General features: G+C 38.7%; 1 protein-coding gene across 1 annotated transcript in view; it reads left to right on the forward strand.

The window, feature by feature from the left end:
* The window catches only part of RAB11FIP2 (RAB11 family interacting protein 2), a 42,163-nt gene extending 30,718 nt beyond the window's left edge, over window positions 1–11,445 (forward strand). Inside the window, exons 4-5 of the mRNA XM_041743862.1 lie at window positions 1,147–1,192; window positions 7,054–11,445. Of these exons, the coding sequence (XP_041599796.1) occupies window positions 1,147–1,192; window positions 7,054–7,281 (274 nt within the window). The 3' untranslated portion in view covers window positions 7,282–11,445. The remainder of the gene's footprint in view (window positions 1–1,146; window positions 1,193–7,053) is intronic.
* The last annotated feature ends 15,408 nt before the right edge of the window (window positions 11,446–26,853 follow it).

Below are 26,853 nucleotides of genomic sequence, written 5' to 3' on the forward strand. Positions count from 1 at the left end.
ATAATTTATCCACAGAGTTCTAGCTAGCAAAAGTCAGCAGTCAGTTCAGGACGCTCATACTACAAATCTTAGTCATAACAAATGAAACGTTGGACACGTGGGGCATTCTCTTGTGCAGGTACATGAACGTGTGTGGTTTTACAGCTTGGGACAGGAGTAGAGATTGTTGAGCTGTTATAGTTGGTGTTTGGACTTTGTAGGCACACCGTCAAACATCATAAAAGTGAATTTTTTTCAAAAGATTCAATTATTAGGCTGAAAAAGCACAGATAATGAAAAAACTGTCCATTTTACAGTTAAGTCTTTTTTGGAGGGGAGGGGGACAAAAAGGTTCCTAGGACAGTAATGCTTTGTCGAGGCTCTAATGACCAGTACTCTTAAGTGCCGGGTAAAAGTTAAACTTGAATGGCAATGATGAAATATTTACTCATCAGATGACTTTGAAGTTTAGCCTCTTTTTGGTTGCAGTCCCTTCCTAATGGGCATGTTTCAAAGAAGGAAACGATTATAGCATTCGGCTGTGATGTTCTCTGACTCTCTGCATGGAAGAAATCCATTGTATTTTAGACCATTTGGATATTTAAATCTTTGGAGACCACTTTCTTAGAAATCACATTAATGGCAGCAATAGTTCATACAATTCTGAATTCATTCTCATTGATAGGATTGTGTTTAAAAGTTAATTTTTCTAATACCTGTATACTTTTTTTAAAAAAAAGATTGCTTTAACTGGTATTCTGCAGTCTTTCCGACTTAAATTTATTGGATTCTCCACAGTCTATATATCCGAAGGGTCTAAGGTGAGTGAGTGCATGTATATAACGTGATAAAATTCAGTTTTGTAAACTATCTTGCAGGGTAAAATCACTTACATTTAAAGATCTTCAGAAACCCTTTATTTAGAGGTACAGTTCTTCAGTTCTGATAATAACCAGAGGGCTTTCCTTTAGAGTTTAAAATTGTAGATGCTTTAGAAGGTTGAGTGAGTATTGTTTTTCTCCTGCATCCTGGATTAAGTTTCATTCATCCATGTGATTTAGGACTTTAAAAGTTGTGTTGGTTAGAAAAGTTCTGTTTTTATGTTTCCTCAACCACGTGGACTGTGCGATACACTTTTAACATTTGTGTCTGTCCTTTGTTCCTTAGTTTTCATATGAATCCGACAAGCAATGAGGACCTCAGGAAAATCCCGGTAAGTTGCCGAGGGGCTAGTGCATTTCAGAAAAGAAGCCACAAGCTGGCCTTCCTTCTGGCATACATTTTTAAAAAGACCTTCATCCTGAATCCCCGAGTTACCTTTGGATTGTAGTTTAATGTGGTAGTGTGGGTGAGAAAGAAAAGCAAAATTCCAACTTTGTCTCTATATACGATAGGGTGTGCAACTCTATAATCTATAGAAATTCAAGCAAATATTATAGTTCTAATTGAAGCCAATTTAGAATCCACATATTTTGTTTACAGACTTTTAAAATTAATGTGAAAGTTGTGTGTCAAGGTCAACATTATAATTATGAAATAAGAGCATGTGGAGAAAATGAACCTTTTTTGTTGTTGTTGTGGCAAAAATCAAAGAATAAAACTGCCTTGTTAACATCCAACAATGGGAAAAGCATCCTGGCAAGAGATCTAGTTAACCAGGAGAGGCTTTGAAAGAGCCTTTAGGACACTTACCTTCTTAGAACAAAACCAAATATATTAACAGACTTGGAAGCGACCAACTACATTAACTCACAGATTTTGCAAGGACTATTCAGATATCTCAACTTCATTTTATTATTATTTGAAGTCCAGGTTTGATTGTTCAGAGTTCCACTGCGTCCACAGTCAATTCTAAATGCATAAAACCTAGAGAGTAAGTTACTTTACAAAAATATGGGCACATGTTCTTGGTAGAAAACTGACTTCTCACTGAATAACAGAAATAGAGCCTTTATTCCAAGAGGCTGGTGGTTGCTGTTTGAACCATCTGTCCCTAAAGTGTGTGTGATCCAGATGTAGAATAAGAATCTTTTAAAGCAATAACATATCAATTTTTCTATGATGTGATATGCCTAGAAGTCACTGTGGAATGGTGTATAAACCTTTCTAAATGTAGTTATTTGTACTTAAAATTGTAGAAAACATTATAGAAGCAGAGGACTTTGTACTGCGTTTTTGCTGTTTTATGTAAATGATTTATAAGTTTTGATGTTTCATAAATACTCAAGTCTTTAGAATATGGCAGTCTGGCGAGAAATGTCAGAATATATGAAGTCAGCCTTTGATCAGATAGTAAAATGAATTCTATCAGGCGGTTACTTAATCTCAAACAAAATGCAACATCAAAAAATCGATCTAATGTGCAGCCATTGTTTATGAAGTCACCTTAATTACAATTTCTCTGTGCTTGTAAATGTACTTTTCCCAATCTTGTAATTTATTGCTGTAAAAGCATCCTTAGAATTCTTAAAAGAAATAAAATGTGAAAATTGTTTTAGTTAAGGGATTTAAAGGTGATAAAAGAATCCTTGATGTGTGATTATTTTTCTCTGGAATACTAACTATTCTAAATGACAGTGAAAGGATTACTAGGTGTTGTTAATTTACTGCAGGATACAATTAAGAGGAGAAAGCTCATCCCTTCTACAGAGCGTTACTGAGGAAAAGTATTTGAGCAATTTTTATGTTGAAGATTATAAGATGTTTGAAGTAATTTACATTAAGTTCTCCAATAATAGCCATCCACCAAGTTATTTTTTTCCCCTTCTGGACGTAGTATTTTGTAATTAAGTTTGTATGTCTTACATGCTAATGCCAACACCTGTCTGTGAAAGCACAGTGTTTAAACAGGAGCAGTAGCCAGTTGAAAGGGCAGTGCGAGCTCTTTAAGGCCTAATTAAGAACTGAAAGGGAGATGAAGGCAGTAGGACAAAAGATGTGAAAGTAGCTGAGATGATATTCCCAGAGCAAAGTTCCTCATTAGAACAATAATGAGATGATCAGAGAATGCCAAGCCTTCATCTTATCTCTCTCTCTCTCCTCTAGCTGCCTTGGATGTCAGTTAGTACCCCACCAAGATTTGGTTACCAGGACAACCTGTCTTTAAATCTCCAGTTATTTTGAATCCTGATAATTTGCTTTTGTTGAAATTTAAATATCGCAAAAAATATACATTTCCTGGTTTAAAAGGCTAGGCTATGTGTGAAGTAAAAATAGATCAGTAGTGATTCTCTGAAGTCTTCTGTACAACTCTGTTCTTGAAAATTAGGAAACTTCATGTAATAATTCTAACCGATCTCTCACCTACTCCCTATTTTCTGATATCTGTGTATGGCAATTTTTAGCCGAGGTTCGGTCCGGAATGACAAAGGATTGGTTGTGAAAGGAGAAGAGAGAAAACAAATTTACATTGAAATTCAAGACATCTTAAAAACACATGTGCTATCTGTGCAGAGTGCCAGGGGAGTAAATACCGAGTCCTCCGGAGTCCCACTGTAGGTCATTTGAGTCTCTACCAGTTTGGAGGTTTCTCAATTTCAGAAGTTCTTCCAAGAACAGTATTAGAAGTATCTTTTGGAAAAAGAAGTGATTTTTGTATTTGCCTGAGAGTTTTCCTCTTCAAGCAAAATAATTTTTGTGACCAGAAAATGGTTTAATTTCCTATTCTGTGGATTAATATTAATCTTTATTAGTTTATTTGGAACTATATCAACAGTAGAAGGGGTGGTACATATGTATATATGTATTGAGTATGTCAGTCAGTTGGAGAATCTTACGCCTAAAATTAGAAGGATTAAATAATTGCTTTTCAAATATGAGATAAAACCTGGAACTAAGCACAAAACTGTTTTTAATTATTTTATATTCTTTTCCAGAATATAGTTTATAGTACATGTGTTTCTAAGATGTTTTCCTGCCTAGAAACTTGATGCAGAAATTTGGGGGAAATTTTTCACATAAAAGGACAAATGGAAAATGTACTGGAAAGGTCAGAAATGTATTTCCAGGAAATCTCTCTGTATATAAGTATTACATGGTTGTGAAGGGAAATATAAGCCAAATAATGGCTTCTCTACTCTAGATTATGGCTTTAAAGCATTGAACAGTATCCTGGGATGATAATTAATTATTTTGAGAGATTAAATTGTTAGATTGATTCGTATCATAGCAATAATGTAAACTGCATATGTCAGAATAAGAATTTTTCCACACGTCTTTCATCCTCATTGTCTTTACAGCAATGAATGTTTTTTTTTAAAAAGGCTTCAATCACATTATCTGGTAGTACTGGTGTGGTGTTAAATATAACAATATAAATTATTTGCTAACTGTATCATCATTTAATTAGTTTGGAGAAATCAGTTCATATATGTGTAATTTGATTAAGATTAGAGAGAGTTAGTGTTACTATGTTAAACGAAGAAAACACATAAAACAGTCAACTAGTCAGTAATGAAGCCCATTTAGTTCGATTTCATTAACCCCAGCAATTCACACAAGAACACCTATTTTTTCGTACACATTTTATTAGATAAATGAAATCGTATTAGTTGGATGTTACTACTTTTCTAAAATGCAGTTCAGAAAAAAAAATTACTTTGTAGACCAGGAAATTTTAGAGTTGAAAGGAACCGTGGAGAACATCTCATTTATCAGATAAGGGAAGTGAGGCCTGGACCGGTATCTGTCTCAAATCTATGCAGAATTACTTAGGTTACAGTAAGAAAGTTTAGCTGATTTTTAATAAATTTTAAAAATGTACTTACCTCAATACTGTGTCTTATCTTTTCTACAGAAATCTGCTTAATATAATAAATGTTTAATAAGAATGTGGCTAGGAAATTGTAAGTTTTATATCTCTAAACTGCTCATGACCAATTAAATAAATTAGTAAATACGTGAATTGTGTGTGCGTGTGTATGTGTGTGTATATACTCTTACTATTATGAAAGATTGAAAGAGAAGAAAATGTAAACCAACACTTGTGTCCAGAGTTGTGATAAAGCAATATTCTTAAATGCTTTTGAGGGACAAAGATAATACAGCTGCTAAAGTTGCATCTGTTCCCAGTTTCTAATACTAAAATGAGTTGTTTTAAATCATATAGAATGTAAGCTCACTTTCCGTTGGCATCCCCTCTCTTCATCCTGTTAATCTGGTGGAGGCTTTTACTAACTTGTCTTTAATGTTTCAGTAGCTTGACAACGACTCTCAGCCCCTCCAAATGATCCTACCTACTGCTGCCCTTTTAATTTTCCTAGAACTTCACCCCAGTCCCAACCTGCCCCTGTTTAGAAACCATCAGTGGCTTCCTATTTCCTGTTGCAGTAAGTCTGAAAGTCCTTTAACAATAGCCTCCAGTATCCTTGAGGGTCTGTTGAAACCTCCCATCTCAGCCTCCCCAGACGATGCCCTGAACCTTGCTCTCCAGCCACCATTCTGCCCTGATCACCTGCTTCTGACTCCTCTGTGCCTTCAACCCTCTTTCCTCCTTTAAACAAGCAGAGCCCACTGCTTGGGATGCCCGTCAGCCACTTCTTCTCGGCAGAGTCCCTGAAGACCTAGAGTGAGCTCTATCTTCTTTATAGAACATGAGAGATTCCATGGGATTGGGGCAATTATCATTCCTGAATTTTTCCCTTTTCCTAGGGAAGGGAATGACTTTGGGAACGTAAACATCAAACTGATATCTGTACTTCAGGTGTTTCTCTGGATGGCAAAGTCAAGGCACCTGTAAAAGGTGACACTTTGGCTTTCCCCGCTGAGCACTAGATGCATGTCAAATAAGTAGATCCTGAAAATGCATAAAGACAAATTTAATCCAATGAAAAAAAAAAAGAGAGAGAGAGAAAGGCCTTTCTGCATTCACCTCCTAGTCCCTGTTCACCATCCTCCATGAAATAGATTACCTACAATTATTCCTTAAGAGCAAGACCAATTTCCTCAGTGTTAGGGTTTATTTTCTTTAAAGCCAGATGCAAAAGTTTTGAAAGAAAGTGATAAAAACCATTTCTAAGTTGTTGAGTTTTAAAGATAGAACTATATATAAAAAGGCATAAAGGTTGCTCCTTAATATTTGTGTGTTCTGTCTCATATAATGAAAACTCTAAATCCTATACACCGTAGATGATGTTCCAGTGCTGTTTTGATTAAATTTCTGGCAGATATTTTTTCTTTTAATATTAGACTGATTTGTAATAAAAATGAATTGCTTTAATGTCTTTTTCCATTTAGTTTATTATTTTTGTGTAAGAAAGGATATTCGATAGAATAAGCTTAGCAAAATAAGTAGATAACTGAAAGGAGAGAATGCAGATATACTAATCCTGAGTTTACTTAACATGATTGTAGGTGAATTCTGAGTTTCCTAATGACCAGGGCAAAAAGGGAAATAAGTTATATAGGTATTAGCACTTAGGAGGAGGAATTAGACTGGTTACTCGGGAGAAAAAGCTTTGTTTGCCTCTAAATTATAACAGAAGCTACACCCATGGGGCTTCTTACAAGGCTGCTCATTGATTTAATCTTGAATGCTTTGAACATATCATGGTAAAGTGGAGAAGCACACTTGACACCACTGCTTCTTGAAATCATCTTCAGTCAAAAGCCAGAGTCATAACATTAAACCATAGTCCGTCAGCAGCAGTTCCATGAGGGCTAAGCCATTGTCCAAATGTATAGTTCTCAGTAGCTTCCTAGAGTTTTTCCAATTGTAGACTCTTAGAGATCTTTAGTCTTTTACCTCTTTTAATTATATGTGTTACATAACAGTTTATCTCTTCACTTAGTCCTAAATGATATAGTCAATTTCATATATGAGGACATTGTCCACAATGTAAAACATGGTTCTAGAAGGATTTAGAATTACAGTCAAGGCTATGGTGCACCTGCCCTAGTTCTTGCCTCAGGACTGGCCAGCCATGGTGTGAACTGTCGTCTTGGTTCTAGGCAAGGGGACAGAAGAAACTTGATCATAATTTGAAAAATCAAAAGTTGAAGTTCAAAATCATTCTTAACTTGCCCCCCACTGCCATGTTCTGTCTCCTAAAATGACCCATCTTTCTCCTGCTCCAGGACAGCAACCCTTTTGATGCCACTGCAGGGTACCGTGGTCTGACCTATGAGGAGGTCCTACAGGAGCTCGTGAAGCACAAGGAGCTCCTCAGGAGGAAAGACACGCACATCCGGGAACTCGAGGACTACATCGACAATCTCCTCGTCAGGGTCATGGAGGAAACACCCAGTATCCTCAGAGTGCCATACGAACCATCCAGGAAGGCTGGCAAGTTCGCCAACAGTTAATAAGCCAGTTGTACGACATGTGTGATGAGGGGCAAAAAGGAAAGAAGAAAGAGCAAAAGAAAGCAGAAAATCTTGGCACTGCAAGAAACTACATTATCAGGCTTCATTACATACTCCACTCCATTGCAAAAAGTTATTTTACCTGTAAATATTAGCAGGGACCATCAAGAGTGACCTCTGAAGTGAGCTAAACAATTTAAACATTTAAAGTGAAAACAGGCAAGATTCCCAATGAATAAGCAGTTCTTTAGGATTCACTTAGGTGCTGGCACTGGGCTACTAACCTGCCGTAGGCCTAGGGACAGCTTCAGAAGGATGTGACTTATTATTCCTCAGGAATAGAGCTCATAAAGCAGAATTGATGCTGTGGCTGGTTTCTCAGAAGTCCGTTTGTAGACATAATTAGCTGCAGGAATACCGTTCAGTATAACACTAAAAAAAAAAGTTCATATTTTATATGCATATATATGTACATGAATATATATGTTCATGTATCTTTGTATATAAAATACATGCATATACCTCATAGATACATGTGTTTTTAGAACATTTAAAAACAACTGATTGCCTCTAAAATTAGGATACCAGTTTCTTAATTTGAAAATCTATGTGTGCTCTATCGATGCAGAACAAATCATCATTGCTACTAGCACAGTTTGTTATAGGGAAGCTGCTTCAGATCACTCTTGACTTGGCAAATCTTCGTTTCAAAATGAGCTGCTCCTATATATTATTCCAGCATCAGATGTTTGCTCTTTTTCTCAAAGGAATGATCCAAAGGGTTTTGGGTTTTGTTTTTTTTTTTTTTTTCAAAGCATGACATATTATAGGAAACTTGACTAGTGTCACAAGAGTACGAATTTCTTGAGTGATTTTTTATCTTAATACTTGAATTCTGTGTAAGTAGGAGAGAAGCTCATGTAGTCTGTTTTGTTGAGATTCTGAATGCCCTTAAATCCCTAGCAAAGAAAATATTAGGAAGTTAGATCTGAAAGTAATTCTAAGGGGAAAAAAGTAGGTGATCGTCTGATGCCTGATAACCCAAAGCAATGGGCAAATTTTAGGAATGAAGAATTCGGCTTGGTTTCAAGTTACGTAAATAATAGAACAGATGGTTGCATTTGGGTCTTGAACCAAAATAAGAGTCACTGAAGGAGGAGTGAGTTCTTGGAACAGAACTTCACTCGCATGGCACTATCTACTATTCTTTGGCCACCCTTAAGAATTGGTTTATTGCAAAATTATATGTACGCTCTTTTTATAAAATCCACACCCCCAAAATATCAGGCACTTGCGTGAATTATCTTGATATATTTGTACTGAATTAGCCTGGAATGTAAAGTGAAAAAAATGGTACGAAAATATTACTCATCATCTATTTTTTCCCTTAAAAATCTAAAATACTTACTATGAAACCCTGAATCCGTGTCTCTGGTTTTAAATGGAAAAATTCACCTGTATATGGAGACATGTATCCTCCAGGCTTTTAATGAACTGCATTTTTGTCTAATATTTTTCTCCACAAAGACTTTATTGAAAATTCAGTACAAAGCAGATAGAATAGTTTTGCTCATTTTAATATTTTGAATCAGATAATACTTGGCCAAGTGTATATTCATGAGCTAAAATTGCTCGTTTGTATTTTCTGAGTTTCTTTAGTTTTCCTATGAGAGCATACATTTTGAAATTCTGAGAACTTTTCCTAAATACAAAAAATTGAATAATTTTTTTAAATGAAGTGGAGAAGGAAAAATATCTTTTACCAACTTTTTTTTTTCCATTTATAAATTTCTGTAGTAAACCTCAAAATCTGGTTTAGAATGCTATTTTCTCATTTGAGGTCTTAGTAATTATTATTTTCTAACAGGGTGCCATTTTTAGTTAGTATGTTATTAAATATTACAAAATTCTTAGCACTTTTTTTCTGTTGGTATAACTGAAACTCTTCTTATACTTTTTAAAATACTAATATCCATGCGTTTTCAGTATTATGACAGATTATCTGGAGATATTTTAATATGCTTCGGCCAAATTTGTTCTTTATAAAATGAACCAAGATGTCAGTTTTGTATTGGGGATATGTTTTATGTAAATAGAATTCGTTATAAAGTATTGTTCAAATACTACTATTCTTTTTATGAGGAAATTCATTTCTAAGGAGAGGCTCCACACCAGGATGAAACTGTTAAGGATTAGATTTATCAGACGTGAATGATTTGGTTATAACTGAATCAATATTTTTATCTTTCAATCTGAGACAAGAATTGTACTGAAATCTGAATCTGCACTTGTCACTGCCTGAAAATGTTCTGCAATGTTTATGAACTTCCGCTCGTGACCTAGAGTCAAACGTATTACATGTTTTCATAATTGGTCCACATAAAACACTCAAACCAAAAAGTAAAAATGAATTCTCAAGTACACATGTCTGTGTTTCCTGTATTTGGACAGAAGTGCAAACAGAGTAATTTTAGTTTCTAGCATTATAGGGGGAAAAAAAGCCAAAAAAATCACCTTCAGTTAATTTCTCCAAAATGTAACTTTCAGATATTCTAATGGCATATTTTGTTAGTAGTTTAGAAATAGAAATAAAAGACATGCACTCATTAAATAATGCACACAGCACAGTAGACTTAAAACATTTTGCTTTTAGGCTTAAAAAAATGCATGCTGAAGAATATTCCCATTCTAAGAGAATTTTTTTAAATCACAGAATCAATATTTATCCTGAACCTATCTTAAGCTAACCTATCTCTGTTACTGATTAAAGTATTTCTGCTATTATTTTCAAAACAGTATTGTTTTACAACCATTTCCCCTTCCAGTTCTAAAATTTGGCTTTGAGAGTATTGAATATACTGTCCTACCACTTAGGCTTCGAGTTTCATTTACCAAATACCAGGGTTATATCTTAGAATTGTATATAAAGTGACTTGTCACCCATTCATGAAAAATGTTTGAGTATTGCTTTTTGCTGCTATATTGTGCATTGAACCTAGTTTTGCCATTCTCCCATGAATGTAGTATTATCCTTAGATTAGGCATAACTACATCTATTGCTTTTGGCAGTAAATGAAGATTTTGTTGTAATTTTCCAGCTGTGAAAATGTTGCCTTGTATTTAAAAGGATTTCATGAATGGAAACCTAAGTAAAACTCAGCTCATTAGTGACAGACTTGCTTTCCTCACATCTTCCCTTCACCTACTCCTCCACCCTCACAACCCCTCCACCACCACCTACCACCCCCACAAGGGTGCTTATTCTTGAGCAAAGAGAATCTTAAAAACAAAAAAAACCTGCTGTCTTTAATGTATCTAGTAATTGTTACACTAGAGCTTTTATTTTCCTCTGTAGCCTTTTAGGAGAAGCAAACTACTTTGGATTTGTAATTCAAGCAGAAACTTTTTGATGTCCATGTACTCATACGTCTTATAGATATGGTAGGTGTTGTGTGTGCGCGCGCGCGTGCGCGCGTGTATGTATGTGTGTGTGTAAGTGAAGTATAAAGCATGCTCATTCACTCGATCCTTTTGAAGTAAGAGGTAAAGGACCACAGTGCCGCTGGTTCATGGAGATGTAAGGGTCTGTCAGCACACATCGAAAGCCCCCGTTTTCACAGATTTATAACTTTAATAATCCAGATGCAATCATTGGAAGTATTTAATATGCAATAGGTAGCACCTTAACTAATTAATCTGCATATGAAGGGTTTTCTGATGTATTTAATAAGAAGTGTAGAAGCTTTCAAGCATTAAACTAGAGTTGACATTTTATTTCATTTATTTTCTGTGTCGAAAATTTCCACTCTTACAATGGAATGGAAGTCTGTAAAAAATGATACATTGGACCTGTTAATCTTTGAAGCTTCCAGGTGGTTTGTATTTTGAGGTACAAAAAAAAAATGCTGCAGATCTAGAAGTGTATATATATTTAGCAGGTACTTGAAAGATAATAAGCATTATTTATAACTGAAGAGTATTACATCCTATTAAGTAAAATGCTCTGGTAACTTGTATACATTTTTGCAGGTACGAACCCAAAAGTCTGTAAGCATTGCATAATGTGACGGTTGTATAATTTATGTAATCTGATGCATGAATCAGAATTTTTATATAATATATAACTATCAATTTATTATAGTTGATTAAAGTGTTTAATCTTAATTCAGTTGTCGGTGATTTCTTGTTGCAGATAAGACTGCACGATGCACGCATTTGTACATGAGTCCTGCTTGTCTTTGAAAAATATGTAGGATGCCTCTTCTTTGATGTATTGCAGCCGGTGTATCGTAAGACCTGCAGACTCACTTCCCTGTGAAAGTAGTTTCGAAAAGTCGTTCAGAGAGTGGTTTCCAGGCCTTTGGGAGTGGACATGCTTCGACAGAGATGTGAACGCCCTCCATGTGTAAGACACCCCTTCCGAGGGCTGGAGCTTTGGTTGGGGTAGAAAATGACATTTGAGTATTTGGGTAGAGGCTAAAGTCAAGCCAGAATGTTTTCTATTTATGCATTATTTCATTTACATCTCACAACCACCCTGTGAGGACCACTTAGGCATTCAGAGGACATTTAAGACAACTAATGAAAAAATCTGCTTGTGAAACTCTAGAATTGGCAAACCTGTAGCACTTCTCACCGTTTCTTGTCCCACTCATGCAGGAGTCGCTCAGCCCTCACCCCCTCCGCCCTCTCAGCCCAGCCGTCCCCGGGTACACCTGTCCATCAAGGTGCTGGCTGCAGGAGGCCAGTGTGGAGAGGCTCGGGAGTGGATCTGGATGGCAGAGTCTCAGGCAGTTGTATGATCCACATCGGGAGATGTGATCCATATGTAGCAGTTGGGGACATAAATCATATACACTTGGAGCAAGAGCTTTCTCTGCAGGCCAGAACGTCTTCCTGTTCTCTAGATTTTTCCCCTTTCTGCCTCTCCCCCACATTTATGTTTCCTTAGTCTACTGAGACACAGATATGTGGGGTAATTTGGGAATAGGGACGTGTTATTATTAAAGTGGCCATTTCCCCCATAAGATCTGTTGTGATGCAAGGCCCGACTCAGGAATGTTTGTTTAGTTTGTCAGGGTAATCTCTTGTGACCTGGACGCCTAGCATTCTACATTTTCCCCCCACATAATCTTACATGCTAACATGAATGTCATGCTTTTACATTTTTATGCTCGTACAGGGATACCAGCAACATTTTGAAGAACCTATAATTATGTGAACTAGAAATGCTTGATTCTCTTGTTTTACTCCTTATACCCTAAAATTTGTGAAATTTTCATTTGTTAGACATACCCGGAAGCAGAATTTACACTCGGAAGCACAGAATCAAATTTCTCTATCAAAGGTTTTCCGTGATAAGTGTATTGCAGTCAAATGTGAGATGTGGTCCAGTTTGTTACTAACATTAGTACCAAAGTTTGCAAACGATTTTTTTCTAATGGATTAGAACAGAGTAGGGGCGCCTAGAGGCTCAGCGGTTGAGCATCTGCCTTTGGCTCAGGTCACGATCCCAGGGTCCTGGGACCCAGTGCCGCATTGGGCTCCCCTCAGGGAGCCTGCTTCTCCCTCTGCCTGTATCTCTGCCTCTATGTCTCTCATGAATAAATAAAATCTTCAAAAAAAAAAAAAAGTAAAGATCTCACCATTATAACATTACTTGCGTTCTGTTACGATGGGGCAAGTGACAGGAGAGTATAGGAGACCAAGTCTACAGGTCATTTGCAGTTTCCAGGAAACTTCCTACTTGTGCAACAGCCTTACTGCAGGGATAGCAGACTCCAGAGTCAACAGAGCCAGGTAAGTATGGTGCGTAACCAGGCAGGCCAGGTGTAGCAGAGTAGGGATTACAGATCTGGAGAGCCCACTTCTCCCTCTAAAAGGGGACGGCAGCTGTTCAGCTCCAGCTTATGTGCCCACATGGAAATGAATGTGAGGCCAGGGTTGCTAACCCTGATCTCCCTAGAGAAAAGGAAAACAGATTTCTGTGTGAAATACGATTTCCAAATGTTAGCAACTAATTCACTTTTTTAACAAAAAAGCTGAGGGCCACCAGTGTATGACCTCATCCCTAGTCACTGTTTCTCATGTGCCATCAAGTCATCAGAGCGATTCAGACTGGTGTTCTTACCCGCCGCACAAATGATTTTGTGTTTAATCAAAAACTGGGTTGGCCAAGGGGCGTGTGGGGTATGCATGAGATGTTAAGAACCCCAGCTCAGGACTCTTGCAGGGTTAAGTATTCAATGGGCATAAAGTTTCAGTGATGCTAGATGAATAAATTCTAGAGCTCTGCTGTGGAACCTTGTGTCTCTTGCTAACAACATTGTTTTGTACTTTTAAAAAGTTACTAAATGGGTGGGTCTCATTAAATCTTCTTACTACAATAAAGAACCAAGACTGCCCCTGGGCCCAATGTACAGTTGCTTAAGAAGGAAACAGTACAGATAAGCCCAAGTTAGTCAGAGGGCCACTGCTTTAGTGTCTAGAGCGTTTTATAGAATGTCAGCTCAGATCTGCTATGTACCCTTTTTGTGGTAATTATGTATTTTCAATATCGTATTTATGATGGTCTTGCCTTTTGGCAGAAATTGTGTTGAAACTCTTAGTGTCCCATCCTCCCCGCCCGCCCGCCCCCCCAAAAAAACCTGGGGCACCTGGGTGGCTCAGTCAGTTAAGAATCTGACTTCGGCTTAGGTCGTAAACTCCAGGGTCCTGGGATGGAGCCCTGTGTCGGGCTCCCTGCTCATTGGAGAGCCTGCTTCTCCCTCTGCCTCTGCCTGTCTCTGCCCCTCCCCTTGCATGTGCTCACTAGCTCACTCACTCTGTCAAATAAATATCTTTAAAACACCTACAAAACTATATGGCATTAAAAATTATTTAAGAAACAACCAAAACAAACAGAAGACAACCAAAACCCCCCAGAAAACAAAAAAACAAAACAAAGCAAAAAGCCAAAAACCTTAGTGTCCCAGAGATCAGTTATGCACCTAATACTGTGCTGTGTTAAGGTCATATGGTATGTGACCATTTCTGGTAATACTTATTTTATATTGACTTGATGTGTTTTCATGGGCTTTTTTTAGGATAGAAAATTCACATTTCAATGAAAATATGACGGCTGTCAGTTCCATGGTTTGCTTGATTTTGTACATTAGCCATTTAAAATTTTACCGTACTAAAAAATAATAAATAAATCCTACTAAACTTTTTGACTCCAGCCAGATCAGGAAAGGTGAATAGTATAGATCACTGGTTCTTACAGTGTTGTTCCTAAAGCATCAATGCCCCTGTCATCTGAGAATTTGTCAGAATGCACATTCTCAAGCCCTTTCCAGAATGACTAAATTGGAAGCTCTGGGGGTAGGACCCAGAATGCTCTTTTAATAAGCCCTCCATGTATTCCAAATTCACTTTCAAATTTGAGAACCATTAAGATAGAGCCCCTAACTTTTTTTTTTTTTTTTTGGTGGTTTATTGTAGAGAATTTTTTTAAAAAACTTATTGTGACTTTCCTTGCCAATCCTGAATTTGTGAATCTTGGGGGGTTTTGTTTGTTGGTTTTTATTCTTATTTTTATTTTTATTTTTTTTAGTTTTCTGGTGAGATGAACATTTTGTATTTTAAAGAAATTTAGTCTTCAAGGGTCATACTTTTTTTTTTTTTTTAAGATTTTATTTATTTACTCATGAGAGACAGAGAGAGAGAGAGAGAGGCAGAAACATAGGCAGAGAGAGAAGCAGGCTCCATGCAGGGAGCCCTATGTGGGACTCAATCCTGGGACTCCAGGATCACATCCTGGACCAAAGGCGGCACTAAACCACTGAGCCACCCAGGGATCCCACAAGTATCGTACTCGATGACACTTCATATAGTAGAATGTTCGGAAGATAAGCACAATGCATCATGCAAAGTAGATACATTGTAAAAATATGGATTCATTGATCTGACGTTTTGGTTTGTGCTGTTAAGATTTGAGATCGTGACTGAGAATATGGGCCTCCGTGCAAAAATGCCAGAGCATCTTCCTTTTGTTGTGACTTGGCTGTTCCACATTTGGTCAAGGAGGGCAGCATCCTTCTCTGCCTTCACCTGAAGTCAAAGATACTAGTGTAGAGAAGAATCCGAGAACACAGTTGCATACTGACTGGTAAAATAAAGTCTGACTCTGTGTGTGAAATTGGGTAGTGAACCTTAATAGCACAAGCACAGCCAGCTTATGACTGTAGGTGAGAGGTGCTATTTAATAGGCACCTTGGTAACTTTGCTGGTTATAACCATTTTGTCAAAGAGTTATGAAAGCTTATATTATTTTCACCATCAGAACGGGGTTGAGTTCTCATTTCCAGGAAAATCTAGAATGAAATTGAAAAGTCTTGCAAGATCCTGCATCAGTTACTAGAGACGCCAAGTGATTGGGTTCAAGTAACATTATCTAAAGTAAGGGGGTAGGAGGGAGAGCAACTAGCAGGAGAGCGTTTTATTGGTTTTTATTCCTCGGTGGAATAACAACTAGAACATTAACTGCGTAAAATGGATCCAGAGACATCTGAACACTGGCAAAAGTTGTTGGGTTGGGGTTTTTATATTTCTATTCCTTTTCTCCATAGAGATATCAGTGCCAAACACCTGCTTAGCCGATTGTGGAAGGGGAACCGAGAGTTCAGGGCATTCAAGTCTCAGCCAGTTCAGAATCCTCAACTTGAACCTGTAGTTTGAACCTCTTTCAGCAAAATTCTGCTGAAGTTAATCCGAAGAGTACCAGAACTGGCCTACACATTTCCTTTCCTTTCCTAGTTATGAAAGGGGCTTTAATGAGGGGGAAATGGCAAGAGAGCCATGGAAGGTGGGTGGGGAGGCCAGGCCACAGGTAAACTAGTTGCCGGCCTCAGATTAATTTAGAGTCTAATCTGAGACTGGACAAGATGACCACCTGTTTTAAGAAAAAAAATTCATTTGCCGTAAACAGTGGACTGATCCAATAGTGGCATTTAATGTTTTTATGTTTACATTTAAAGATTTTTTTATTAATGTACTGTTATCGAACATCTTCCATGATTTATAAGCTGTAAAATATTTTAATCCTTGACTCATTTGTTTACCAAGCTATTCACTTAATGCTATATAATATGTAGCACTTGAGACCATCTGTTGGGAATATTTGAATAATACACATGCTATGAAGATATGTACAGCAAGTAAAGCACAAAACACATGAAATATTCAGGAAGAGTTTGTGAGGACAATCCATGTATTTTAATTAAAAAAAAAATGTGGACTGAAATCTAGCAGTAAGTCTTTCCAAAAATGCAGCCCACTTCTTATTCTGGGCAAATTGCTCTGCTGAGTGGCATTAAGATGTCATTTTGACTTTAAGTGAATAGATTTTAAATGAAAACATTGGAATTCATACTACTTGGAGCTGTGCTTATATGAGCTCTTCATTAGGTGTGAGGAGGGCTTGCAGAGGGACTGCATGGGGTCCATGGTAAGCATAATGCTTTGTGCAGCAGGCCAAGAGGGAGACCGGGACTGGGACAGCGGGGGGAGCTTAGGGTCATGCCTGGACAAAGGGTTTGCGGGGAGCATCAGGTTTAATTGGATGGTCTTGGAAACACTGAGCTGGCAGGGTGGAATCCTAGGTCTGCCAGGCTCTCTTAATACCATTGCAGGTTGAGGCTATGTGTTTATTTCTTTTCTCCAAATTGGTGGAAGATGGCAGCAGATTGGCACCATGGGCAAGTCCTCCAGAGCAGCAGACCTTGTGTGAAAGGTTGGAAACAGAGGTGTCCTAAGTCACTCAGCTGCATGGAGACAGCTGGATTCCTACACCAGCCACCTTTTATTTTAGCCAGGAGTGATTCTAAGACTTGACCATTCCTGGGAGGCTTGTTGTGACTTCGGGGTAACACCACTTGAGGAGCCATTATGGCCTAGACGCCTTTATGATGCCTCCTCTAAGAATGTGCAAGAATGGTATACACATGAGATGAAGTTTGGCTCCCACCAGACCTAGGGAGTATCTAGCTGATTGTAAACCTTCATCCTGGGACTTTCCCTCCAGCAGTGCCATCTCTAACTGTTTTCAACTCTTGAGCTTTGTTGCCTAAACCACACTCCCTTGGAATTAAACCAGTTTTTTAGTGCCTGTTATTTACTGGTCTCCAGCGACAGGAGTGACCTCACTCGTGGGCATCCCTCAAAACTCCCAAAGCGCATCTCCTGTCAAAAGTCCGATTAAGATCACAGCAATGGAATTTCCAATTCACTATTGCAAAAATCTCACTATTTTATAATATTAAGCATGTTACTTCAACCTTTTGTCTGATCCTTACTCTTTCAATGTTATTACAGACTCCCTAGGTATTTATTATTATTATCCACCTAAGATAGTTTGAGTCTCTCTCGTCTGTTGATCCTCACAAACTGGCCAATCACTTTGTAAATGTCTCTCTGTTGTCTCTGCACTGAGGTCCTCCGATTTGCATAGTGAATCATTGAATTGAACACATTTCCCCAAAGTTACTCTTCAGTTTGGCAATCACTAGTGTTTGGCATTCCCTAGTGGCTGCATGAATTTCAGTTTGCATTTTTCAATGGTAAACCTACTCTTATCTTTATTATATTTATATCCTTATTTCTTTGTCCTGACTCATTTGCTTCATCATTTTGAATTATATGTATCTTTGTAAATCCCCTCAGATCTTTCGTGGAATGAGTTATCATGAATACATTTATATCAGATGAGTACATTTCTTCCAATCCTGGCTTGTTCTGCTCCACACAAATTGCCGCATCTGATCTCTGCTGATCTCCAGCGAACCCTCAACCCACACATTTATTTGTCCTTGTTTTGGAGTCTAATAGTTATGTTTTTAAAAATATTATAAAAATATACAAAGAATTCCCGGCAAGGAGTTGAAGCCTCTAGTCATCAGAGCCCCGGCATTGACAGCTAACGCAGTGCCTGATATATAGTTGGTACTCAATAAATATTTGTTGAATGAGTGGTCAAATTATTATCTTTTAAGGATTTTTATTTATTTATTTGAATGAGTGAGAGCAAGAGAGATCACAGAGGGAAAGGGAGAAGCAGACTCCCTGCTTAGCAGGGAGCCCCATGTAGGGCTCAATCCCAGGACCCTGGAATCATGACCTGAGCCGGAGTCATCCAGACGCTCAACCCCTGAGCTACCCAGGCGCCCCTAAGTGATCAAATTATTTTTACCAAGATCCATATAGTTATTACAAATATCTGTTATGAAATTATAAGTAGTGATTTTATCTTATAAGGGAGCCTGCTCTGAAATGAATGAAAGTAGGGGTTTTTGGTAGGTGGTAGGAGTTGGGTCTGGAGGAGAAATGATTGCTATCAAAACATTGCCCAGGGGAAACTCAGAGTAGGCAGAAATAAATTCATCTCAAATTACAGGCAGCCTATCAAAATTTAATAAGCATGCTTAATCAACTTCTTCAGTATTTTAGTGAAGGCTTGCCATGTCCTACTGTAGGTATTTGTTTACTTGCGCGCCCTGCTCATCTGTATGCAAACTGAACAGAACAAAATAGCTGCTCACCTTTGCTTCGCCACCGCTGATAGGTCACACGTTGCATTCCAGGTCCTCACTAGATGCTCGTTAGAGAAAGGGGCAGGGAGGAGTTTCATAGCTGGCTCTTTGAAATTCGATGCAAGGTTTTACTTTTATTGTTGTATGTGGTTTGGATGGCAGCATGCTGAGATTTTAATTATCTGCACTTTAAAATATTGCAACCATGGTTATTATAAAAACACTTTTCATTGTCTTGATGAAGGGAGGAGCTCCCATTCTAATATGGCTTATATTTGTAATTAATGAGAAAGAAAGAAGCCTTGAGTGGTTCCTAATTGAAACAGGGTGTACATCAATCCACTTTTGCTTAGCAGTCTTATGGAAATTCTAGATGTAAAAACAGTTTACTTAATTGCATCATGATGCAAAAATATATCATCTTCATGAGGACAATAAGCAAGGTAGGCTTTTTTAACTAAAGTGTTTTATGTAACGTACCTATCTTTCATTGGATAGTCTGGAAAAATGAGTACAGAATAAAGCCTCAGTGAAACAGGGTATATAGATTTCATCTCCAGTGTTAATTGATCAATAAACATTTACTGCTAGTTGTAGATGTCAGCAAAGCCTCCTCTAACCCACATCCATCCATCTTCTTTCCTTCCACTCAACAAATTAAATACCTGCTATATATAAAGTGCTGTTCAAAACACAAATGATACAGAGTTGAGCAAAATGTACAAACAGTGCCATAATCAATCAGTGATGTCTACCAAGGGTTCAGGAAGTCTATGTTTTCCTCTTCCCCACCCCATTTTTAAGGGGCATTTTGAGTCTTTTAAGGTCTACTCAAGTTGGAATAACCAATTACTTGTTATCTTCTTGTGAAGTAGATATTTATGTCATCTGGTGATACTGAGACTACACAATAGTTAATGAGAAATGTATCCAGTATTACAAAGAAGTAATGATGAGCTCACATGCAATCCTTCCATGACTCTCTTAGGTAATTCATGAGTTTAATTTTGACCAAATATAGTTGAAACCTGGAAGATGTTTCCAAGCAAAGTTAAGAAAAAAAAAAAAGAAGAAGAAGAAGAAGAAACACTGAATTATCTCCAGTATAGAGACAATTCTTGAATGATTAGAGGTAATGATATAAATGGATTATTGTTATCCTTTTCTTTCTTTTTCTAAAAAGATTTATTTATGTATTTGAGAGGGAGAGAGAGCACAGGCTGGGGTGCAAAGGGAAAGAGAATCCATATGTAGCATCCCCACTGAGCAAGGAGCCCAATGTGGGGCTCGATCCTGTCACCCTGAGGTCATGACCCTAAGATCATGACCTGAGCTGAAATCAAGTTTTGGATGCTTAACCAGCTGAGCCACCCAGAAGCCCCAATTATTATTCTTTTCTGCATTGCCAAAAACTTACTATAATTCTCCATTTGGAATTGCAACCATATCATTTAGAAATGAAAGATGAAGAAAATATATTTTATTTAAGAAAACTTCATTAATGGGTGCCTGGGTGACTCAGTGAGTTAAGTGTACAACTTTTGATTTTGGCTCAGGTCATGAACTCAGGGTCGTGAGATCAAGCCCTGAGTCAGGCTCTGCACTGGGCATGGAGCCTGCTTAAGATTCTCTCTCTCTCCCTCTCCCTTTATCACCCCACCCCAATGCTCTCTCTCTAAAACTCTTTTAAAAAGAGAGAAGAAAATAAGAAAAAGAAAACTTCATCAACATTTATGATGCATGATTTCTTTCATTTGGTGAAAAGTGAGTACCAAACTGCCAAATGGATTAAGAGTTGTATATAAAGGAATTGTTTTCAGTAGCTTCTAAACTGAATAAACTAACTGAAAAATTTTCATACCCAGAATCTAATGATGTCTGATTTGGCCTTTTTATTGAGAATAATTACCTCCAAAAGATGAAAACCAAACATCAAAGCAATGGGAAAAAGCTGGGCCAATCAATAAATAGAACAACTGAATGCCATCTGGAAAAAATACAAATTCAAATCCAAACCTCACTCTTTATACCAAAATAAATTCTATATGGTTTAAAATTTTAAACATACAATATTAGAGGCACCAAAAAAAGCGTGGGAGTCTTTGCCCCATTTTTCTTTTATTTCTTAGTATCAGAGCAGGAAAGGCCTTTCTGTTCAAGTCACAAAACCTAAATTCTATAAAGGAAAACATATTTGATGACATAAAACCTTTTAAAGCATTTGAACAACAAAGTACCATAAACAAAGTCAAAGGCAAATGGCAAAATGGCAAAAGACTGCCCCACACATGACAAATAAGGTCTACCTCCTCTATCACACAAAGCGGTGCCACACCACACCTGTAAGAGAAAGGTAAACCATTAGGAAAACGGGCAGAAGAAAAAACCCAAATGTCCTTATAAACACATACAAATTAGAACAAAACAAAGAAGATGCCTTGTTTCACCTAGCAGACTACTCGGCAGGATTAACAAACACACTGGCTTGCCAGGAGAAGGGAACGTGGGTACTCAGGTCATTTGCAATGTAACTGGAGACAAGCCCTTCGGAGGGTAATTTCACAGGTATCTTAATTTCTTCAATGCATCCTTTTACTGATCCAATAATTTTTTTTTCTAGAAATTTATCTCACAAATATTCTGGAACATATACAAATATGTGCTTGACAGGATGCTAACTGCAGCATTGCTGATGTTAACAAAAAACCGGAAATGGGTCACCGGAAATGTAAATCAAACATTTTTGGTATCTAATGGAATACTATGCAGCAATTAAAAAGCAAGAGATCTGTGTATAAGTTGATACACAAAATATTCAAGGTACACTGCTGAGGGAGAAGGGAAAGGCAACAGAAAAATATACAGAGCTCCAATCATCTTATTAAAATATGTATGGGGATGTGTGTTTGCAGGAACATTCCTGGAAGAACGTATGAGATGGTGGTTACTTAGGAAGAATAGGACTGAGGATTTGCAAAGGAGACAGATTCACTTTTCATAAACCCCTTTTGGCCTGTTTTAATTTTTCATCATATCTGTATGTCATTTTCAGAATTAAATAGGATATATCTTTTGATCAACTTCAGGAATATTTGACTATTATCTGATTATAGACTTGAGCCACTTTTTTATGTAATTCGGGGGTCTGTATTTGAAAAATAATACCGGGAGAGCCTCAAGCAAACCACTGCTCTGCTGAGGTGAGTGGTTCACCATCTGGCCAAGAATAGGAGTCAGGCTCCTCCATTTTCAAAACTGTCAGCTTTCCCACTCTCACATCTGGCATCCAGAACACATGGGGCCCTTCTCCCGAGAGCAGAGTCCCTGTGACCCAGTCTCTTCATGAGGATTGATGCTGCCTCTGCTGGAGAACCACAGGAAAGGTGCTGCCCATCATGTTTCTTAGGGTAAATTTCCGGCAGAAATCAACCCAGGAATTTCTTTTTAAATTTTCTGTATGAATTGGACAGTGAAGTTCTCAAATTGTTTCTTTACCAGATTGCTGCACTTTTTTTTTTCCTTCAATCTTAGCACCAAATTCAGAGTTCAGTTCAGAACTGGGTGTTTAATGACTATTTAAGGATCTGGTTTGTGACCAAGACATTTATGAGAGAAACCATGACATCAAAATAAACTAAAGAAATGATCAGGCTTAATGTCACTCTGATGTGAATCTTTTCTTTCACATGTAGGTGAGATGTAGGGAAGGCATGTTTTCCTTCTAGGAAAAATAGCTACCTCCTTGGCAGTATACTGGCCAAAGATACTTAATTTTGATCTAATAATGAGAAACTAACCAGATAAGTCCAGAAATAGTACATTCTAATCAGTTGTCTGTGAAATCTTCAAAGTCATGAAAAACAGTGAATGAAAAAGGATTGCTCCAAATTAAAATAGTTTAAGAGACACGACCAAATGTATCACTCGGATATTGGATCTGGATTGGGGGAGGGGGGGAAAGCAAAAAAAAAAAAAAAAAAGGTATTTGGAAGGCAATTGAGAAAATTGAATATGAACTATTAGTAAAGTTAATTTTCTCAGGTGTTTTGATGGTTATGTACTAAAATGGCTTTTTTATTAGGTAAGGGGCCTATTAAAGTGTTTAGGTTTTGGTGAGGGGCCTATTAAAGTGTTTAGGTTTTGGTGCTTGCAACTTGTTTTAAAATGGCTAAAGTACACAGGGCCAGAGAGCTAAAGCAAATGTAGCAACACGGCAACAATTTGTAAATCAAGGTGAAAGGTAGATGGGCGTAGACCGTATATTCCTTTCAACTCTTTTAAGAAAGTTTGAAATTTTCAAATGAAAAAATAGGGGAAAAAATCTGATGTGACTCATATAATCCTACTGTTAGTAAACAGAGCAAAAATAATATTATGGTAGTTAAATAGTAATAAAATTAAAATTTTAGCCCTATTAAGTGATATTAAGTAGGAATAATAGTATTTAATTGCAGTAGTAGTAAATTGTAATAAAAAATAAAATAATAAACAAGAAGAAGAATTCTTTCTTTTCAGGTTAGATTCCCTTGCTTTCTGTTGACCCTCCGACTTTGTCAGTTACCCTATTCCTCCAAGGGGAGGACAGTCTCTTAGGTCCCTATCAGCCTGGTCCATTTGACCTCTTCTGACAGCTCATGGGCAGTGCCTGCCCCCCTTGTGTAGCCTCCATTCCTGCCAGCCTCCTTGACCTGCCTCCTTACACCTTCTCCTGGCGGGGAGTGTTTCCATCAGGGTCCCAGGTGGCTTGTTTTTCTCAACCTTTGCCCTGACCCCCCTTCTCTGTCGCTCCCCAGGTGTCTCTGCTTTCAGACCTCACCCCACCCCTGCAGCCTTTGTCTAATTAAACTGAAGTGGTGCCACCTGGCAGTCTTCCTTCCTGGGCCTCTTTGGGTGGGTTTTTGTGTTGTTTTTTTTTTTCTTTTCCTTTTTCCCCTCTGGGGCTGTCATGAATTTCTCATCGGCATCATTGGCCTTTCCTGCCCTCCCTTCCCCTTAGCTGGGGCCAGGTGTCCGGCTCACAGTTGTGATATAAATTGCTCTTGGCCTTTTCCAAAACCAGGAAGGCCCAGTTGAGAGTGCTCCATGCCTTTTTGGAAGACGCAGCTTCCAAACATGGGTGCCCTGGTAGGTGTTTTCAATCATCAGCAGCTGTTTTCCCTAGCTAGGGCATGTCTGGGTTTGTGTTACCACTTGTCAGGAGCCTGTGTGGCAAGAAAGGTGCCATCGCTTCTTCCTTCCTGGGGGCCCTCCTGCCCTTTCTCGCCCTTGTTTAACCTTTTAACTTTCACACTTTGAAATTTAATGCCAAAACCTTTCCTATCATTCTCCTGGAATCCCCGAGACCTCCCAAATAACACCAGATGCAAATAAATCTCAAACAGTTGAGGCCAATTTGAGAATTTTCATACTGGGTCCACCAAAGGAAGGAAGCAAGGCATGGATAAGTCTCACCTAGATTTCCCAGATCGGAGCTGTGATCTGGCCAATGGGTTGGACTATGAGTATAGGGACTGTAGTATAAAATATACCAAGAAGAGAAATGAAAACTGGAAAATTGTGGGAACCAAGGGGCAGTCGGGCTAGAACATGCTATCTGTGACATAGATTCAGCCTTAAATACTTCATCAAATCCACACTACACACAAAATACAGGTAGCTAGGTGGCATTGACACTGCCTTCTTCTCTCGTCTCTTGGATATTCTTCCTTCGAGTTTCCAACATTTGAGAAACAGAGATGAACAAAGATAGTTGGAGGATCTGAAAAAGGGAGTACTGGTCCTGACCTAGTCAGCGAAGAGCTTTGTAATTTTGTTCAAGTTGCCAAACTCGTTTGTGTCTCTTTCTCTGGTTGTAAACCGAGGGAGTGGGGTGAAGCCTGGTGGATTTGATGACCTGCAGGGCCTCCTCCAGCCCCAAAGCTCCGTGACTGTGAAATAGGTTGGGCTGAAGTTTTTTGCATTCTTCTAGAAAATGCCTTTTAAACACTGAGGGGCCTTTGTGTTTTTCATAATTCTGATAGCTCTGTTCGGAGAAGCCAAACCTGATCAGAACCCAGGGTGAGGATGACAGAAAACGGACCGCATGACACGCTAAGGCCTGAGCATGGGCCAGCAGGGCAGTGAATCAACACCGAGGGGTCTTCCTCATTGATCTGAGTCCCAGAGGAGCCTCTCCGCAAACGCCACTGGATGCCCGCGCCTGCGCGGCTGCATTCTCCACCACCCGGCCTGCCTGGTTTCATCACCTCTCCCTGAGTGTTTGATGATGGTAACTTTGATCTGAGCCCGAAACCCCAAATCAAAGTGATCGTTTGTTTAATATTTGTCACACATCCGGAAATTCTAAGACCCAAAACAGAACAGAAAGCACTATAACAAGGATTTTCCTTTCCAGCCAATTAAGGTCATTAAAGAACAGTGTCCCGATTCAAATAGTTGCCTAAGCTTAGAATTAGTGAGTTTCCCCAGCAACAAGTTACAAAAAGAGTCCACCAAATCATGTCGGAGAACAGAGGGAAAATAGAAACGTAGAAATAAAAGTATGATCAAGCAATTCCTTTGACACCTACGTAATTTAATCTAAATAGAAGGCAGATCCCACAGGTGCATCTAAGCAAGGACCTGAACTTTCGAGTTACTTGGAGGAACACAGGTTTCCCTCCGCTATTCAAAAGCTGAGTGCTCCGCTGAAACCTTTCATAAGCTGAAAGGGAAGAAATAATTAGCATTAATTTGCACGAAAAATAATGTGAGCATTTCCAGACCCCCAAATAAAAAGCCTGGGCTTTCCGGATACCTTGGGACACATCTTGCTAACGGACGCACGAGACAGATCCAGATAAAGCACAGGTGCTCGGTGACACTGAGAGCTCCAGGGGCCTGATGCTGAGATGCTGAGTGTGGCTCGGGGGTGAGGAGCTGGGGGGTGCTGCTACCCCACCCAGCTCCCCTCCCGCAGACCCCGCAATGCTGTTTTCACTTCCCCCACCCGCTACCCTTTCTTTTTGCAAAAGTGAAAATCTCGTTTTGGTAAGTGAAGACAGGAACTCATGTAGGTCTTCCAGAAAAGCAAAGGGGCAAAACGTGAACTTTGGAAAAGGTTATCCCCTGGTCGCCACAGTGAGTCAAGTTGAGAAATCTAGCCACCGTGAAGCCCATATAGAATCATCAAACCTATCATTTGACACCCCCCCATCACTACCACCCCCCATTCTACTAAACAGTCACTTCCACGGCTGTATGGCTCCATAGAGAGGCAGCGATTCCTGCTCTGCTTCCAGAAAGGAAAAGCATTTGGAACCTTCCAGCTTCTGGGGGCCAGGAGGGGGCGTGGCTTACCTGACAGGTGAGGGTTGGAAGGGAGGTGAGCATCTTTGACTCTGCGGCAGGCTGTCCCCAGGTGTGCATTCTGGGGCATCTCAGTCAAATAGTGAGCTCCTGGGTGAGCCCCCCATCTGTAGGGGGAACCTCTAGTTGGCCGGAGCTGACTGTGACTGAGTGGCCAGCTCGATCCACTTCAGAATGAAGGATCAAGAAGCCCATTCTGGGTGCATGATGCTTTTAGTTTTATCTTTAACACAGCTGGTATTTTTGTCTCCCATTGACCGATTCCTCCTCTGTCTAAGGTTAGGAAGAAAGGGGTGTTATTTATTGTGGCCCCTACAACTCCAATAAGTCAATCAACCCTTACCTACAAGGAGCCTGCCTCATTCCCAGGGACTGAGTCTTTAAAGAAGGCTAAGCCTTGGTCCCTGTCCTGAGCAAGCTGCAGTCTAGGATTATGAAATTCAATTTTATTAATTTTAATTGTGAACAGCATTCTTCCTCACTCTTCTTCTGATCTCTTCGGGTGTTATCATTCTGTCCTATAAATAAATAGCATTATGTTTCTAATATGAATTATGGCAGAGCTATTTTGGTCCTCTTTGTATTACTGTTGGGTTTTAACAGCTCATACAGAACAAATTTGATTGTGTTTATATTTAAACCTTCTTAACGAGGGAAA

This window comes from Vulpes lagopus, chromosome 2 (genome assembly GCF_018345385.1).
Source record: "Vulpes lagopus strain Blue_001 chromosome 2, ASM1834538v1, whole genome shotgun sequence".
NCBI lineage: Eukaryota > Metazoa > Chordata > Mammalia > Carnivora > Canidae > Vulpes > Vulpes lagopus.